Raw genomic sequence first — 18,767 nt, 5'->3', positions numbered from 1 at the left:
TTTGATGGATTGTCGTGACATTTTGTGTAGAAATTGATGGTCCCAAGAGGATGAATCCGGATGACATTCTGTTATTATTGTTTCAGGATGTCAAAACATTCACACAGAAACTTGGGCAGAATTTGTGCTTCCTTCATTCTTTGATGCGTAGCTTTGATAGAAATAACAACAACTTGAGCATATGTTCTAATATCATTTTATATTTGTGTCCCCCTGAGGTTGAAAGGTAACTAAGTAAGTTCCCTTCCCATCAGCTTTTTTTATGCCCCTCTACCAAACATTAAAACTTCAGGAAAGATGGAACACACAGCCCAGGACCGCTCACCACCCAGACTATTATTGTAAAGCCCCTCTGGGGTCTACATTGAAAACAGGTTGATGCAAAAGATGAAGGTGAAAATTCCTCTGTCCGACGCTTTATCTAAGTCCTGGTCGGACTTCTAGTGGTAATGCACCCGCCCTATAGTCCCGGTCCCTGTGACCAGGATGTCCGGCTGCCCGTTCCTCCAGATCTCCCTGACGATTCGCTCCCTCTCCTCCAAACGCCGCGCCTTCTCCAGCTCCTCCGCTGAGGCAAACACATCCACGCTCCCCAGAGTGCCGTTAGACTGGCTCCTGCGATCACTCAGGGGCCCTGCCGCCACGCGAGGCGTCTCGGATTCTCCCCCGTCTCCCTCTGAGACGCTGTCGGCCTCCTCTTCCTCGATGGACTCCTTCAGTTGCCTCCTCTCGGGTGAAGGGGGAGTTCTGCTGCGGCGGGGAGTCCTGCAGACGATGCTGACGACCATGAGGCACAGCGCCGTGAGCAAGCCAAAGCAGACGCCCATCATGAAGTAGAGGGCGAGGCTCTCGGGATTGGCTGTGTGGGCAGTTAAAAACATCATCTTAAAAAACATTTTACGGCTTACGGTTTATCTGTGGGTCACATGTGGCACGTTATTTGCTTGACACTTTGCTTGCACCCCGAGCCACTCGTTAACCTCGCGCAGAGCAACTGCTACCTTTGATGTGAGCGTAGCTGGCCATGCTGCTGCTGAGCAGCTCCATGTCTCTCGTCACAGGCTCCATCCTGACTCACCGCCGGCTCAAATCGCCACCGTCTCCACGGCCGTCAGTTACGCCGTGGACGATCCATCAGCTGCCAAACTGTCACAGAAGCGGCAAAACCGCCCGATTCCATTAGTATTTCCACACAAGATCATCTTCTTCTTGTCAAATTTGCCCGCCTGAGCTCATCCAAAAGACACCAAGAGCCTGACAGTAGTAATCTGTTCTCCCACACATCAGTCCTGTGAGTCAAACTAGTGTCAAAGGTCAGCAGGCAACGAGATTGTGCTCATCCTCAGAGGTTTCTGACTCCAGCCTGCAGTCGGGACAACGTGAGGCTCTGAGTCTGATAAGGATATTTATATTTATGAAATCAGTGCCTGAGGAGGAGGAGAAGGAGGCTCTTTTCAAACATCCCGGAAATGTTTGTTTGTTTATTTTTCCCGTAGGAAAATCAGCATGACAGATTTCACATGTTGTTTGAACTTTGAATGATAATTCCACGGGGAGAAATTGTAGCTACAGACTGTTAAACAGAATGTGGTTACTTCTTCTTTCTTTCTTTCTCTCTTTCTTTCTAATGTTCATCCACAATGTCTTCAGCTTCAGTCTTCATCCCAGAGTCACAGTCTGCAATGCGTAAAAACACATGTACGATCATTTATTGTTGACTACAAAAGCAACAGCTGCTCTTTTCCTTTTTTCATCTTTACTTCCAATGTGTGTGTGTGTGTGTGTCCTAATATTGCTGATTAGCATTGCGCACAAAGAGCAGACATTGTAAAAGCATAATTAGCCTGTTGAAAGGGATCCACAGTCCTTCAGTTTTGCTGGTGGGGGATGGAGGGTAGACATCTTTAGTGTGGTTGCGGAAACCTTTTACTTTTACTTTTACTTTTTTCTTTTTTGCTATAAACATTACTCTCGTGGCAGCATTAAAGAAAAGGACATGGCCGGATTTGTCTCACCTAATCTATGGAGCACAAATGTTTGTATAAAAAGACATGGCAATCCAGCCAATAGAGCTATGCTGAGATATTTCAGTCTGGGCTAAAGTTGGCCTACCAACCAACCGACAAATGGACATTTTAAACCGTGGGACCATGTGGTGGTCCCACGGTTTAACAGAAAGCGTGTTATCCACAGACTTCACTGTGACTACTGAGAAAAGGCTCCCTACGCCCGTCATGTCGGGGTGTGGGTGACCTCAGGGGTTAGCCTGCGGAGGATGTTGCAGATGGTCCCAAAAGCTACAGCAAAGCTCGACGTAAACACGATGACTGATATTTCCCACCCCTTACATTCCCTGTCGTCGCGGCAACAATGTGCGTGGGATCTGAACGTTTTCCTTTCTCTCCAGGGAGAACGCCAAATCGAGCCCCCCCGCTCCAGCCGTAGCCGCTCGGGGGCTTGAGTCGCTCTCCCACCCTGATCTTTATCCCGCGACTCGTACCAGAGCCTGCACGCTCTTAAATGCTATCTTTTTGTTTTCTTTGGGAGGCAATTAGAGCGATAGTCAGTGTCTACTGATGGGAACCGAGGGGTCTCGTCCTGTCCGGCATTTAGCTCACAGACGGCGCCCCTCAATTTGTGACCCTCAGACCTTAACGACATAAGTGGGCAATTTAGTTTTCAGTTCAGCTGGTGTCAAGTGAAACTGTGTTTGTTTTAATTCAAGACTGACCTTTGCACCCAGTAGTTTCTCATACCTCACGGTATTTCTCAAACAGTTAGCAAAAGGCTAGCGCCACCTTGTTGTCAAGTCAGCAGCTAGTTTTGAGCCTTTGATGATTAGATTTTGGGATTATTTGTGAGAGTTAGCTGAGAAGATTAATAACACTCATGGACGTATGCTGTATATGAAGATTTATCCAGTGTCCAGTTAGCTTAGCTTAACATAAGGACTAGAAACAACTAGCTTGGCTCTGTCCAAGATAGGAAATAAGTCCACGGTCACCTAAAAAACTTTACCTTTACTGTTTTCAAAGTGTTTTTTTTTTTTGCCAAAATATATTTGCCAGGCAGTTAATTCAAAAAATAGGTTCACACATTAGCCTACTCTGCTACTGCAAAGTATTCTCTTACACATTTTGCAGATGACATTGTGATCTGCAGTGAGAGCAGGGAGCAGGAAGAGGGGAATTTAGAGAAGTGGAGGTCTGTTCCAGAAAAAAGGGGAATGAAGGTGAGCAGGAGTAAAACAGAGTACATGTGTGTGTAAATGAGAAGGTCCCAGGGGGGGACAGTGACGCTACAAGGATAGACGTAAAGAAGGTCGAGGACTTCAGGTACCTCGGGTCAACAGTGCAGAGTGATGGAGAGAATGTGGAAAGGAAGTGAAGAATCGTGTGCAGGCAGGCTGGAACGGGTGGAGGAAAGTATCAGGTGTGCTCTGTGATAGAGTATTTTAAAATATTCTTCATGACAGAATACTCCCAGGGTCATTTTCTATTTCCTCACTTTCACATACATCTAGACAAGTACAGCATTTTTTTTATTCAGAGCCTAACCGTAACCCTAACCCAAACCGTCATGACAGGAAGTCTGCGGTGACGTTTGTCCAAGTACAAATACCAGAGGGAGACAAATGTCCGTTTTATGCAGCCGCAGACTCGGGCAGACAGATTTAATGCCTAACATTTCCAGACAAGACCAATAACTTCTCAACTTCACTGTACACATGCAGCAGATGTAGCTGTTTATAAGTAACCCCGTAAAATGTTCTCTGGTTGAACCCTCCCACACTTCCTGCTTGGATAATCCTATTTAAGACAACAGATTGAACATGTGACCATTAAAACATTTTGTTATATATATATTACATTAGCAATTGCTGCTTCCACTTATAAGCATTTCTGACACAGAGTCTTTACCAAGAACATTTCATCTGCTACAGGTTGAAAAGCAGTGGCTCAGAAAAAGCCCTTAAAAACCATAAACAAGCTGCATTCTCTGTGTGAATTTGTGTTAAAAGTGTTGATGGCTTTCACTCGTGTTCTTGAGCCAGCGCCTCTAAAGAGTTTTATGATATGTGGTATTTGAGAGAATATGGTACCGTCCCTTATAATAAAGTGCTGTTTGTTGCCTGACAGCAGGGATTTACGGTGAAGCTGCAAATACAGTAGAAAAAGTAGCTTCTGAACTCTTTTAACGGACAGTTCTGACGTAATATGCAATCAGAGCGTAATTAATTTCTATGAATATTAAATATATTTGACTGAAGTGTAAAATATTGTCCTCACTCACCTGCTCCACTTGACTAGTACAAAGTTCCCAGTGAAAAATAAAGACTTTAGATGCAAGTTTGGACCATCAGCCAACTTTTGGATAAGATCCCATGATTTGGACAGAGAGGCAGCGAGAGCTTGCGACTCAGCAGCTGATGCTGATGCTGTTTTGCCTGCCACTATGGTCCACTACCTGTCATCCTCTCGAGAAGGAGGACCAGCCACAAACAGTCCTCTCTCTTACCGAGGAGGAGGAGGAGGAGGAGGTGTTTCCTTTTCACAAACCTCCTTTGTGTACCACTGGTTTCTGGCTCCAAAATAAAAAGATCCCAACTTGCAGAGTCCTCTCTTGAAATGAAACCACCCTCAGCTATTCTGCCTTTGTGCAGATTTGTGCCTCCCTGCTGCCCAGAGGGGAGGTGATTCCTCCTCTGCCGGCCACCGGTGCACCACAGTGAGCTCTGGTCACTGTTAAGTCAGGAGGGTGGAACAGGAAATAGCTTGCCGGCTGCCATGGGCACCGGGTCGCGATGCTGCAGGGGCTTGTGGGTTAATTGAGCTTTTTGTGTTTTAATCTCAGTGCAGAGGGAGCGGAGAATGACCGTAAACTAGAACCAGCAGGTGCTGTTTTTTTGGGGGGGTGGAAAATCTACTAAAAACTGTATTGGCAATAGAATTCTATTGCCAATACAAAACACATGTAAATATATGTTGTTGTTTTTCCATTTCATGACAATATATGTTTTTGTGGTGCTCTGTTAAGTCTGAAAATTATGTCTTACAACTTGAAGTTGCTTAAATAAATCCATTCTTATGTATGACGCAGTGTCTACCATAAAAAAAGAAAAAGGTTGCGCGAGAGTTGAGAAAAGACCAAACAAGTAAATGGCCTTATTTTCAGTCTAATTTAAGTAAAAGTTAAGACACAAGTCATCATACAAATACACTAGTGTGTAAATGTTGTAGCTGATGCAGTTTTGATAATCTTATACTATTATACTCCTCTTCAGTTTTAGAAATATTGTACTGTAAATCAAACTTAAGTTCAGATAAATCTTAAAAACTACAATAGCTGTACCTCAGAACGATCAATGATCTGCAGCTTTTACTTTGATGCTTGTTAATACATTTTTCGCTAATAACACTTTTACATAAGTACCGGTACGATAACGGAAGCAGGACTCTTACTGGCATGAAGTACTTTTACTTCAGTAAAGGATCTGAGTACTTCACTGGCGATGCAGGCCGTGTGGTGCTGTAAAGGAATCGTCGGTGCGGTTGGGCCTCTGTAAAGTGCTATTCTGGGTTCAGTGAGTGTTGATGTGGCGCTCTGTTGTGTTTTCAGCGAAGCAGCAAGCGGTCATTATGTGGGCCGCCGTCATTCTGACGCTCTCAAGGTTGTTTTTTAAAGAGAGACAAATATGTCCCTAAAAAACACACCGAGGCCACAGCCAGGACAATCATCTGACCACTAAGGGGCATGTCTGAGTGCACACTGCTCTCAGTTTGCTCGTGTTTAAGTAAATGACAGAGCTGGAGTATGCACTCCCATCCATTTACACCGTAGGGCTTATCTTCACCACCTCCTCCTCCAATGTTATGTCAGGCCCGTCCTCTTCCTGACACTGTGTACGAATAAACATTCCACTTTGCAAATTCCTCAGATTCCCAATCGGATTGATGTACCGTACTGGGAGTACACTCGAGTGGAAGCTTCCAAATGAGACGGACGCTTCCCTGTCCGCCACTGCTCCGTTCCATTGGAGGAACGGCGTCCCGTCCCGCCTGGCCGCGGCCATGACAACACCAATCACAGAGGGATCACTGGTCCATGCAGCAGGAGAACGGCTTGTTTTTCCATTCTCCACCAGAACGGTGCTGATCGTGACTCATGCTTTCCTACATACGGCCACTTATTAACTTTTGGGCTGGTTTCGCAGACAGACAGATGTGCTCTGCGGCGCATGCCAGGGAGGAGATGCACTCTGTGTCACAAACTGTTAATTGTAATACATTGTATTTTAGTAAAGCAGTTTTTATTATGGTAGAAAGATGTGGGCATTGTTTATTCCTTATTACCCTCGCCGAAGGGGAGTAAGGGTAGTAACCTAATCGATTTGAAATTGTTACACAAGCAAGGTTCTGTCCGTGGCTCGGTCCTCCCCGAGAATGGCGTTGATCCGGATCTGGATCCACAGTCTATAATTTTTTTAAGGATTCTTTAACATTGCGAGATAGGGCACTTTTTGACATTTTTCTTAATTTCTTCAAAACATATGGCGGTATGGATCTGAAAAAAATCACACATAAGTACTCCTTAAAGGTCTATGACCATGACTAATTTCGGCCGGATCCGGATCACAATCCGGATCTGAGAGCTAATTTTCGTTCTAAAATCGGCATTTTTCAGGAGTCCATCCCGACCTCAATTCTGGAGCTAGAGACTTCAAATTTGGTGTGCACACTCGTAGTTCATTCTAGTTTCATGTATGTTACATTTGTAGTTGTATCTTTTCCCGTTCCGGAGCGGCAAGCTAGTGCAGGTTAGGCCCCTCTGATCTGGAAGCCCCTCTCACAAGATTGAATAGTCTATTGGAGGCGAGGGTCTGCAATCTCTGATTGTCTCTAGTTTCTGTGTTAGAAAACACAAAGACACCGTGTTCAAGGCCTCAGTGTAGCTGTTGGGTGAAGAGTCTAAACTCAATGAGCTCATTGCAGATGCAGGAGGCAGAGCGTATCTGCTGTTATGCAACAAGAAATACAGAGTGGTAAAGCTGATTTACAAAGTGTCTGAATAACATGATTCGACAGAGACCCAGTGCAGTACTTACAGCGGTGTGGACAACTCGCTGAATTCCTCTCTACCAGAACGCTCCCCAGCAGAATTTCAGCTCATCGGTCTGCGAGTTGAAGCTGGATCATGCAGCAGAATAATGGCTTCAAACAGAAAACAGCAAGGCCAGTTTTGATTGGCTAGAAAATAATAAAATAAAATAAATATTTCGGACCCGGTTTGGACCTTAGTCCCATTGAGATGAGACCGGAAACGAGAGGTTCATGTCCATGAACCCTTGAAGAGTGGGACTGAAGCCTTTGGTTGCCGTTGTTGCTGCTAAATGTGGCACAACCAGCCATTTAGATTCACAGTGGTGATTTAAGTACTGGATAACCTTTGACCTTTAACTACTTCATTAAATTTAATGTTTTTGAAAATCTGACAATTTAGTCTGAAATGCACAAAAACACAAAAGGAACATAGGATATCTTCATTCCACTAAAAGTTGCAGCAACTTGATGGATCAATCAACCCAGTCAAAGTCGACATTTGTTGCTTTTTCCCTTGTTTATTCAATTTTCACATTCTGTAAAGATCAATCATGAAAATAACACAACGATAATAATGAAAATAGTAAATTAAAGCACAAGAAAAAAGACATTCAGACTCAGTCAGGCGGCACCGCCAACCTCTTATCATGACTCGACGTTTATGTACAATAGTGAGCAGCTCAACCAAAATAAAGAGTCCTTTCTTCCCTTCAGACTATTCCAGCTAATCTTTAGAGACCATTGATGTATAAAGAAAAGTATTTTGCGACTGGTCTTGTTGGGCAATGCCACACGAGGTATGTTTTCTTCAGCCACACACAAAATAACTATTTGGTTTTCTTGGGGAATTCTTTCCTGCCTCCTCCTTGACTGGCAAAGTTGCGGACTCTGTGAATCTTGGCCAGCTGGCTCTGGATGGTCTTCATTATGTCTATGTGGTCTGGGATATGAACGTAACGGACATTCCTGCCTGTGATAAAAAGGTCCTGCAGCTGGCTGAGCTGACCGCGCCTGTCCCGGTACAACACGTCCTCCAGACGGACGTTCATGAAGGCGTCCACGCTGACCACGCGGCCCCTCGCTGTGCTCTCGTTCTTCAGGTCCACCGTGGTCACCTCTCCCTGCAGGCCCTGCAGCAAGACCACCATGCTGTTCTCGGCGATCGTGCGCTCTCTGATTGAGCTGATGACTTCAGTTGTGCCGGAGCCCGACCGCGACGATTCACTCGCCTGCGACTCCATGGATGCTGATGAAGAGGCTCTCCAATGGTCAGGGACACCTGCAGACGGGTAAAAGTCAGTCATCGTCACTGGAGCAAAATGCTAAACGCTACATTCGCTCCCAACAGCTGTGAACAAAAATGAGAATGGTTATTTTATTTATTTAAAACGCTGTAGTAATGTGTCAGGTTAAAGCTTTGATTTAAAGGTAATTTAAATTGGATATATATATATTTTTTAATACATTGCTTAATTTAAAATTCGCTTACAGCTCAGCCACACAGTAGCTGCTGTTTACCTGGCAACAGCTGCGTTCAAAAAAGCTCTAATTAAACATTAGAGCAGTTTCCCCTGATCAAATTTGTTATTGCAGATTTTGTATGGTTAAACTCTGATCGTTATTTTTATGTTTTATCTGCCATTTAGATTTTAAAGTTAAAGCTGAATATCTGATTGTTTTTGTGTTGTTAAGATTCAATATAGAAAAAACATTTTATAAAATAAACATTAGCATCTTAGAGATTATCAATTATCTGTCATGATAAAAACTAGTAAAGGACAACAGCACCCTAATAAACCGGAAGGAGCCCTTATTTAAGGTCATTATGGTTCCTAAACATTGCCAGGTTTGACCATTAACAGGCTTCAAAGCAAAAACAAACTCCAATTCTTTGTGTTTAGCACAAAATCAATGCACAAATTAGGAACGGCAGAAACTCTAAAGAACTTGTACTTTCGTTTGATATATTTCTGTTATACTGCATTTACCTACTTTATTCACGTAACGTCTTCGGAGAGACAAACCTTTCTCTCACAGAATCTGCAGCAGGAAGCGCAGCGTGATGACGTGTCACTGTGCGACACAGGTTGACTCGAACACGGAACAACACCGCCCTCTGCAGGCTGCTCAAGAAACAAACTAAAATAGAGCCTCAAAACGGAAGATAGAGCATATAATTGTTTTTATTAGTCTTGATTTGAACATATAACTTGATAGTAACAAATTAAATGTCATTTGGAAGGAATTACAGATAGTTCTGTAAATTTATTTACAGCAGATTATAAAATATACTATTGTACTATTTCAATAAAAACACCGGAAACATAATCGCATACATTGGAGAGCATACACAATACAGGAGTTTGTGTCAGAAGAAAGATGGAAATGGAGAAATAAAAAATAAATATGCCTCCAGACTCCTGTCACAACAGATCAATTAGTCCTGCATTGTGATTTAAAGAGGACACAAAATATATTATGTAAAGAAATGAGAAAATGAATTCAAGAAACAGCACATATGAAACAGAAATTCACTGTGACCAATATTTTTACCTGTAATAAAGAGTTTGGCATCAACCAGACTGAGGCAACACAATCAAAGCAATAAAAGTGTCCGATCATTACATTATAACTACGCAGCAGGGTCAGAGGTCGTCCATCATGGCCAGCAGGTCATCTCCTTTGCTGCTGCTGCTGGGGTTCCCAGTATCTGTGTCTTCTTCTGATGGAAACTGTCCTGCGATCTGAGCCAGCTCCGTAGCAGCCTGCTCATCCTGAATCAGAGGAAACACAAGTGCTGACATGTCGCTGTTGTCTGTGATGTTTTCAGACAGCCTACAGGAAAAAGACGGTTCTTCAGTATCCCACTGTACCTGCATAGCTTGAATATTTATCACCTCATACAGGGACTGCTGTGCCCCACCTGACGTGCCCCTGTTCACCAAAATAAAAGTCATTAGTGTGGAAATGAATTTTCATTTTTATTCAGATGAATTTTAAAAACTTTTTTTTTAACTTACGCCTCCTCGTCTTCATCTGTGGTGAACAGGTTTATCCGAAAGCTCCGTTCGGCTTTGGCCGTGTTCTCGGCCGCCATGCTTCCCATCAGACGAGCCAGCAGGTTCAGCTCCTCCTTGGCCATGAGGTTGGGAGCGTCATCTGTCTGCAGCAGGTGGGCAGTTGTGGTCTCGCATGAAAGTGCATGGGCATGGCGTTTGTGTAAATGTGTGACAAGACGCATCATTTGTGATACAGGCTTTGTGTAGCGCTTTAAACGGATAAATAATTGTACTTATTTAGAGCTTTAATACAATACAAATATGGCCATATTTTTTATTTAACGCGAGCTTTTTACTAGTCAGCTAAAGGGACCTGTTATTACCTTGGCGGAGGGAGTCTTAGATGTCTGTGTCTCCTCGAGATGGTTCACGCTGTACCTTTTAATGCACCAAACACACATCAGAGCCATGCTGTAGTCCAGATGTATGCTGGTATATATACAGTACATAATGCAGCGGCATACACACATGTTCAGGCCCAGCCTGATGACTCTGTCTCCATGGAGATCAAAGCATCCTTCTCTGATGGGACTGGTGTAATGTCCCTCAGTGGGGAAAACTCTCCGTCTCACTTCCCTGCCCTTACTGTCAAACGTCCTGGCAAAACAGGAAGCAGGTGATGACACTGTGGAGTATCCAGTCCCGAGAACATTTCAAATGAACACATGGCACCTAATGACAAGATCTGTGGCATTCCTACACATCTTTAATGCAGCATTAGCATGCTAACCAGCTAGCACCATCAGCTGGTCCAAGTTACCATTAGCATTCCATTAACAGGCCAACAGACACAATACAAAAAACAAAACCTGTGGATTCCATTTGAACCTTTCCACTAAACCATCTACGAAAAGGATCATCTCAGATGATCAATCAAATGACCTTGGAGTCCCCTTCACATTCCTCTTAGGCCACCATGAGGTTGGTGCATGAACTGTTGGATGGATTAAATGAAATAGGGTAGATCATTTCCACTAATTTGGATTGTGAGCAAATATCTGCCTACCTAATAAGCCCTGGCACATCTGTCCCATGAGGCACGGGTCCTGACGTCGCCATGGCGAAACGTCCATTTGGATTCTGGGCATGACTTTTGAGAAAAAGTGACACCTAAGACAAGTTAAAACAAAAAAATGCATTTAAAAAAAAAAAAAAAGCTGCGTGATTTTAATTTCTTGATGGATGAGTTAAAAAGAGGACTCACGCGAACATGCATGTCCTGAAAAAATATGAGCAGTGTTTGCCTGAGGAGCTGGAATTCCCCTTCAGATAGAGACGAATAGACCTGCAAAGAGGTCACACAGGACACGCTTAGACTGCAGACTGTTTGGACTCACTAACCCGTTGTCTTGGCCATCGTGTTCAGATCACTGTATTCCTTTATGTGATACGAGGCGTGATAATTCAAGGATAGCGCTATCAACATTACGTCAATGATCCTCCTTTGAGTCTCGTCCACTTGGTTCCCGACGGCAGGAGTGTCTGCCACGAACGCTCGGATGGTATCCATGTGATTGTAGGAGATGAGCAGCAAATCTTTTGGCCGTGGACAAAGAAACACTTGGTATTTGAAGGCCATGATGATCAACTCATAGAGCTGCAGGAGGGGGTGGGGGGGAGGAAAGAGAAGATTATGCTCTGGCTTTGCTTGTCATCCTGAAATGATCTCGTACATACCCTGTCCATGCTGGCCAGGTTCAGCCTCACGACTGAGGCGTGTGCTAACCGAGTTAGCACTGTTTTCATGGTCCTGTGCGAATACAGCTGCTGAGGTTTGAGAAGTTCATCCATGAACGGCTTGCTGAACATGGTCCCAATGATGTCCGTCATTACTAGGAACACGGACGGAGAGGCAAGCGGAAAGGTGGTCGAGTCGGACTGGAATTTACTTCTGAGTGTAATGGCAGAGAGTTTTATTCAATAAGGTGCAAATAGTTCTTTACTTGTGTGCCTGTATTTATACACCTAAGGGGGGGGCGGGTGTCTGAAAAATATGTTTTGGTTTTTATAGCTTCATGCCTTCATTAAAGGAAAAACAGTGTAAAGCATGTCTAGTTATTATTAAGATTATTCCCAGCCCATTACACAGTCGGCTTACAACGAAACCCTCGGAACCAGTGTGGTCGTAAGTCGACGATGACCCGTATGGATCAACATATTTCTGTCTGTCTATCTGTCCAAGCCACTGGGTACAAGACAGTGGTGAGATCAGCCGTGATGGACGGCTGGCAGAGGCAGTGGCTCTGAGGAAAAGACAGGAGGCGGAGCTAGAAGTGGAGGAGATGAAGATGCTGAGGTTCTCCTTGGGAGTGACCAGGTTGGATAGGATTAGAAATGAGACAATAAGAGGGACAGTGAAGGTTGGACGTTTTGGAGACAAGGTCAGAGAGACCAGACTTTGATGGGTTGGACATGTCCAGAGGAGAGACAGGGACTATATCGGTAGAAGGATGCTGAGGATGGAGCTGCCAGGAAACAGGGCTAGAGGTCGACCCAGGAGAAGATACATGGACGTAGTGAGGGAGGACATGAGAGTGGCTGGTGTTGGGGAGGACGATGCAAAGGACAGGGTGAAGTGGAGAAGGTTGATTTGCTGTGGAGACCCCCCTCACGGGACAAGAAGAAAGTACAGTAGTAGTAATAGTAGTAGTAGTAGTAGTAGTATAGTAGTAGTAGTAGTAGTGTCCATGTTCAACATTTACAGTTTGTAGAAATAAGTAAAGAATAAAGAATTCTAAATATTTCTGTATTAAACTTGTAACTTAATCCCTTCAGCAGCCGAGAAAGGATCAACAGCTGCTTCAGTCAGCTCTTGACTAATAGCAAACATTTTGCTAGTCTAATTTATTTGTTGTATTTAGATTATCTCATCTCCAAATCTCACAGATATTTTTTGTTACATCGGTCCAAATGTATTTGAAATGTAACACTTGCATGAAATTCAAAATAAGTATAAATATATATATATATATGTCAGTGAAGGTCTGGAAGACAATCCCATGATGCTTATTTAGGTTTTAAACAGCTGACTAAACTAATCAACCAGAATAATACCTCTCTTCCTGTCATTTTCTGACCACACTCCTGCAGGTGAGCCACATTTTCCAGGAAAGAAAGAGAAAGCAGCCTTGTCATTTGGCATGTTGCTATGACAACCATAGATGTATGTGTTCATTCCAGCGGGCCTAAACACACGCATGCCTACCAAGCCTGCCACTTCTCTGGCTGGACTAGCTGTACCTTTGTCTGAGTCGTCTTCAGTTGTGTGCTGGCGAGCCTTCAGGCGCTGGTCCAGTATGTACAGCATCTCCCCACCAAGATTAATGAAAACCAGCGGGAGCGTCCTCATGGACATCTTGGACAAGGACAAAGACGGGATTAACTCCTATCGGCAAAAGCTGGCGCTGGAATATGCGCTAGACTCGGCCGAGCTCATCGTAGATCAGCAGGACAGCCGATTGTCCCAGCCGTGACTTCCCACAGCTAACGAACCGTCCATCTCGTGTGTGGGAACGTCCCGCCACGCTAAGATGCAACAGGTGGCTGGGAAGAGGATCAGGCCGAGGCCGGCTCAAGCTTATTGGCTCGGATAACGGTGGCGTGACCAACCACAGGTTGTTGCAGAGCTTCACACCTAACGATCGCATCCTAATCTGAGCGCAGACTCAAGTGTTCCGATTAGGAATGCGAAAACCAAAAGAAGGCAGAAGAAACCTTACCTGGGTGGAAAAGTGACATGCTGTTCCTTCCCTGCATCAATCTCCACTTTTTCTTTGGGGGGGGGGTCCACAAGATTTCAGAACCTTGCAGGTTCTACTGTAATTCTTCTTCCCATTAAGCTACTAGACCTGTGCTTGTGTATTTATTCCGGGATATGAGGTCTGACTAATTTCATTTTACTTCGACTGTGCCGGAAAGGGTTAAAGTTGGTTGAGTCTTGACACACGAAACCTGAAAAATATTTATTTACAGCCTTTTGTTTGTGGGCGTGTCAGTGGGCCCAGTTTGCAGCATGACGCTCTTCACGCATCGCCTTCTGCTCCGTGGCGTCTCACCACACGGCTGGGCTGTTAGAACGTTTGCATGCCTTACAAGGCTTTCGTGTGACAAACTAATGGTGTCAGTTCTTTAAGCTAATTCTCAACAGGAATTAATTGATTTTGGGTTTTCTTTTAGGGGGGGGGGGGGGGGGACACTCTAATTGATTATCCTGCAAAATGCCTCAATGAATTCTATGCGCTGTGCGTAATACCGCCTTAAATGGCTCGTGAATCTCGATGACCCAAGGCCTCATTTCACTCGCTAATCTCAGCACCGAGCTTCTTTGTCCCTTTCTCTCTCTCTCTCTCTCTCTCTCATGTCAAATAAAAGATTAGAGAGTCGAAACATGCAAATGATAATTTATCTTTCTGCTCGCTCAGCAGCTTTGCTCCAAAAGCGTGCGTGTGGATGACTTGATGCCTTTGAGGCTCGTGAAGCGCTGAGGACACTCGAGACAAAGAGGACAGCAGATTCCTGACTGAGCTCCCTGCATCATTCCCGACGAGCCGGACATGGAGCTCCATCCCCACATCTGGCTTCTTCTCTCTGTGTAAGTGGATTCTGTTGTAGTGACATTTCTCCTCACTATTTCTCCTTGTTCCGTTTGAAAAGGAAGAAAAAAGCTCAATTAATATAATAATCAGTCGATGAGTTTTGGAAATGAAATCAGAAAATCCTAATCAGTTTTTTTCTTTTTCATGTTGAACTTTCTGACTATATTTAAAACAAGTAAAGAATTGATCCCATCCCATCGTCCCTTCACCAGGATAACACTCTGCTCGGGTTCGGATACGGGTTTCAATGACAACCCAGCACTGGACTCTCAGCAGCATAACCTGAAGTGGATGGCCTCTATTCCGGATGGAACGCCAGTGTCGGCGGTTTCCATTCCAGGAACACATGAAAGCTTGTCGTTGCACGGCGGCCCACTCACCGTAAGTCAAGTCTGGGACTTGGACAAGCAACTTCAAGTGGGACTACGATATTTTGATTTGCACGCTGGGATTTGGGTGCCGACCGAAAAGCACGTTTACATCCGGGATGGTCGCTGGATGATCTGGCAACAAACTCAGCTTGATGAAGTCCTGCAGAGCATGCTGAACTTCCTAGACATCAACCGAAGCGAGACCGTGCTGCTGAAAGTGGAGATACACGGCCTCTACAAGGAAGAGGTCCGAGAACTGATAATGACACTGATTCTGAAGTTCAAGGATAAGATTTGGACCAACGCATCGGTACCAAACATGAAACAAGCGCGGGGCAAGGTCATTTTTCTCCAGAGCAAAACCTTTCACGACGGCGTCACGAACCAGCGGTCGTTTTTCATTCACGGCGGCCGACTGAGCGACGTGGAAGGCAAAATCAAGAACATCAAGTCGGATCTCTGTGGGCGTCGCGTGGTTCTGACCGACAACGCGCCGCCCGCTCTGACCAACCCAAAGCAGCTGGCGAAAACGCTGAACAAAGCGCTTTCTGACTTTGTGAGGGAACACGGGCGGAGCTCTTTGCAGCGAGGATGCTTGGGCGTTTTCAGCGTGACCTTTCCCAGCGCCGACCTCATCAGGGAGATCGCCCGGCTGAAACCATGCAGATGTGGAACGAGCGCAAAAGAGGAACAAAGACCGGACGGTTCCACAGCTACACCGGAACCGGCGCCGTCTGAACAGGATTCAGAACCAACACCTGAACCAACATCTGTTCCAGAATCATCAGTATCTGGGGAGGCTACAGAACCATCCCTTGAATCAGAATCAGAACCTGAGCCAGAATCCCCTATATTGGAACAAGATTCAGAATCAACACCTGAACTAAAATCTGAAATGGAATCACCCACATCTGGCCAGGATTCCAAACCAAAACCTGAATCCACACAGGTACCAGAATCATCAATATCTGGGGAGGATATGAAACTTTCCCTTGATTCAGAACCCAAAGCAGAATCACACACATCTGGATGGGATTCAGAACCAATGCTTGAACCATCACCCGTGTCAGAATCATCAATATCTGGAGAATCAACCAATTCCAGACAGGATTCAGACCCAACACCTGAACCAACATGTGTGCCAGAATCTTCAGAACCCTCCCTTGTATCAAAACCTGAACCACAATCACCAACATCTGTACAATATTCAGAACCAACACCAGAAGCAACATCTGTTCCAGAATCATCAGTATCTGGGGAGGATAAAGAACCATCCCATGAATCAGAATCAGAACCTGAACCAGAATCAACCAATTCCAGACAGGATTCAGACCAAACACCTGGACCAACATGTGTGCCAGAATCTTCAGAACCTTCTCTTCAATCAGAACCTGAACCAGAATCCCCTACATTGCAACAGGATTGGGAGCCAACGCCCAAACTAAAGTCTGAAATGAAATCTGGACGGGATTCAGAACCAAGACCTGAACAAACACCTCTACTGAAATCATCAATATCTGTAGAGGAGACAGAACCCTCCCTTGGATCAGAACCTGAACCACAATCACCAACATCTGTACAATATTCAGAACCAACACCTGAACCAACAACTGTTCCAGAATCATCAGTATCTGGGGAGTATACAGAACCATCCCTTGAATCAGAATTAGAACCTGAGCCAGAATCCACTACATCTGAACAAGATTCAGAATCAACACCTGAACTAAAATCTGAAATGCAATCATCCACCTCTGGACAGGATTCAGAACCAACACCTGAACCCACAGCTCTACCAGAACCATCAATTTTGGGAGGGGATACAGAACCTTCCCTTGAATCAGAGCTAGAATCAACCACATCTGAAAAATACACAGAACCAGCCCTTGAATTAAAATATGAAATGCAATCGCCCACATCTGGACAGGATTCAGAACCAACACCTGAACCAACGCCATTTCCAGAATCATCAGTATCTGGAGAGGATGCAGAACCCTCTCTTGGATCAGAACCTGAACCACAATCATCATCGGATGGACATGGCCCACCATCCACTACAGAACCACTCCGACTTTATCCTGCTGTGCTGCCTAACAAGGCTCCTAAAATAATGCACAAGATAGAGATCCAGTGGAGGAGGCGTTATTGTATTAGAGCCGGGGTATTCAACTCAAATCTAACGGGGTCCAGTTAGAGCAAACTTCTTGAGGCAAAGGTCCACACGATCATAATGTCCAAGTATTTAGGGTGATATTTAAGTAGCCTCATTGTATCGCTGTATCTGCATGTAATCAATACCTGATTGTCAAATCAAAAGAATTCAGTACAGTACAAAAAACTTTTGTCAAGATTTATTGTCACGCAACATAAAAGACTGAACATATATGTATAATGTTCGCTCATTAACTAAACAAAAGTAGGGCTGCATTTCAAAATGAGAAAAAAAATAAAAATAAAAAGTGAAAATTGTGCATGTTCAAATAAAGTGCTTCATTTCAGAAAAATAAAATAAAAGAGAAAATATTTAATTTCCCTTTTGCTGTTTCACATCTTCACTCAATAGTCTCAACCAACGTTACGGATAAAAAATAAAAGGTGACCCTGGAACGATATTTCGTTTTGATTAGAGGGGACGCTGTCCTGCAGCGTCTGTTTGATGTTTTGACAAAAGCATTTACAGATATTTCATATAAGTGTCTGGGAACTGCGATACCTTGTGGAAAAATAGCATGATATGTGATCTTTAAGTCATAACCTTGGTTTTTGGCTGCAGATCCGGGTCTGTATGGGACGGCTTCTGTATAGAGGGTAAATTAAGGTTTATTATTCTGATCATTCTAGAAATGAAAAACTTCAGCATTGTGTTTGGTCTGAGAAATCTAAATACATGTTCCTAATGGACTTCAAAGCAATGCTGACTGATGACATCCTGAAAGGAAGAAATAAAGTAACACAAGAAAACATCAAACTGTCTGGGTTTTTATTTTTTATTTTTTATTTCAAGTTGTGGGGCGGGACTAGAGACAAACCTTCACCTCTGTTTAACATCGGATCGGAACATTTAAAAGCCTGACTAGCAGACGCATCAGTAACTGATTTAAAATGAGACTGTCACCAACTTCTCCACATGTTGCTATGGGATCCTCCGGCAGATTAACTCTGCTGCTTCAGTTTCTCATGCCGCCTTCAGCTTGCTGATGCATGGAGATGAAATGTGACTTAGTCTGCATCACGGAGCAAATGTTCATGGCTGAATGTTGGTTTGAACATGCATACCTCATACCTGCAAAGGAAAGATGAAGTAAAGCTCCTGCACTGAAGTAAAAGTATACCAGTATAATGCCATTATGAAATACTCAGGATGCCATGGAGACAGACTGGGTTTGTTTAAGCTGTTGTTGTCCGTTGCTTTTCAATAAACAAATGAATATACTTAAAATTCCCAAATAGCGACGCATCTATTATTTTTAAATTGTGTTACATCAGTGAAAATAAAGAAAAACTAGTTTAAAAATAAAGAATATTTGATTCAGATTTGTATTTATTTATTTATATTCTCCGCCAGGGAGGGTTTATCTGTCTGTCTGTCGACTGTTAGCAGCATAACTCAAAATGTTCTGGACGGATCCTGATTATATTTGCAGG

At 44.0% G+C, this 18,767-nt stretch overlaps 4 protein-coding genes across 4 annotated transcripts; 1 reads left to right on the top strand and 3 right to left on the bottom strand.

The window, feature by feature from the left end:
* Positions 1-440: 440 nt before the first annotated feature.
* On the bottom strand, positions 441-1,100 carry eva1bb (eva-1 homolog Bb (C. elegans)). Its single transcript, XM_068747455.1, has 2 exons — positions 1,002-1,100; positions 441-859 (listed from the first exon to the last, which is right to left on the bottom strand). The coding sequence occupies exons 1-2, from the start codon at positions 1,066-1,068 to the stop codon at positions 441-443; spliced, it is 486 nt and encodes a 161-aa protein (XP_068603556.1). The 5' UTR covers positions 1,069-1,100.
* Positions 1,101-7,927: 6,827 nt separating this feature from the next.
* On the bottom strand, positions 7,928-9,140 carry lsm10 (LSM10, U7 small nuclear RNA associated). Its single transcript, XM_068747498.1, has 2 exons — positions 9,093-9,140; positions 7,928-8,379 (listed from the first exon to the last, which is right to left on the bottom strand). Exon 2 carries the CDS (start codon positions 8,339-8,341, stop codon positions 7,928-7,930), a length of 414 nt encoding a protein of 137 aa, XP_068603599.1. The 5' UTR covers positions 8,342-8,379; positions 9,093-9,140.
* Positions 9,141-9,745: 605 nt separating this feature from the next.
* oscp1a (organic solute carrier partner 1a) lies at positions 9,746-13,514 on the bottom strand. The gene is made up of 11 exons (XM_068747313.1): positions 13,400-13,514; positions 13,214-13,243; positions 11,837-11,991; positions 11,589-11,756; positions 11,364-11,444; positions 11,166-11,269; positions 10,628-10,756; positions 10,483-10,537; positions 10,121-10,263; positions 9,974-10,034; positions 9,746-9,874 (listed from the first exon to the last, which is right to left on the bottom strand). Exons 1-11 carry the CDS (start codon positions 13,512-13,514, stop codon positions 9,746-9,748), a joined length of 1,170 nt encoding a protein of 389 aa, XP_068603414.1.
* Positions 13,515-14,712: 1,198 nt separating this feature from the next.
* Positions 14,713-17,927, top strand: LOC137903460 (1-phosphatidylinositol phosphodiesterase). Its single transcript, XM_068747610.1, has 3 exons — positions 14,713-14,750; positions 14,967-15,793; positions 17,896-17,927. Exons 1-3 carry the CDS (start codon positions 14,713-14,715, stop codon positions 17,925-17,927), a joined length of 897 nt encoding a protein of 298 aa, XP_068603711.1.
* The last annotated feature ends 840 nt before the right edge of the window (positions 17,928-18,767 follow it).

The sequence above is a fragment of the Brachionichthys hirsutus genome, chromosome 13 (genome assembly GCF_040956055.1).
Source record: "Brachionichthys hirsutus isolate HB-005 chromosome 13, CSIRO-AGI_Bhir_v1, whole genome shotgun sequence".
In the NCBI taxonomy this organism is placed as follows: domain Eukaryota; kingdom Metazoa; phylum Chordata; class Actinopteri; order Lophiiformes; family Brachionichthyidae; genus Brachionichthys; species Brachionichthys hirsutus.
The sequence above is the reverse complement of the archived record's forward strand: the minus strand, read 5'-3'. Positions and strand labels throughout refer to the sequence as shown.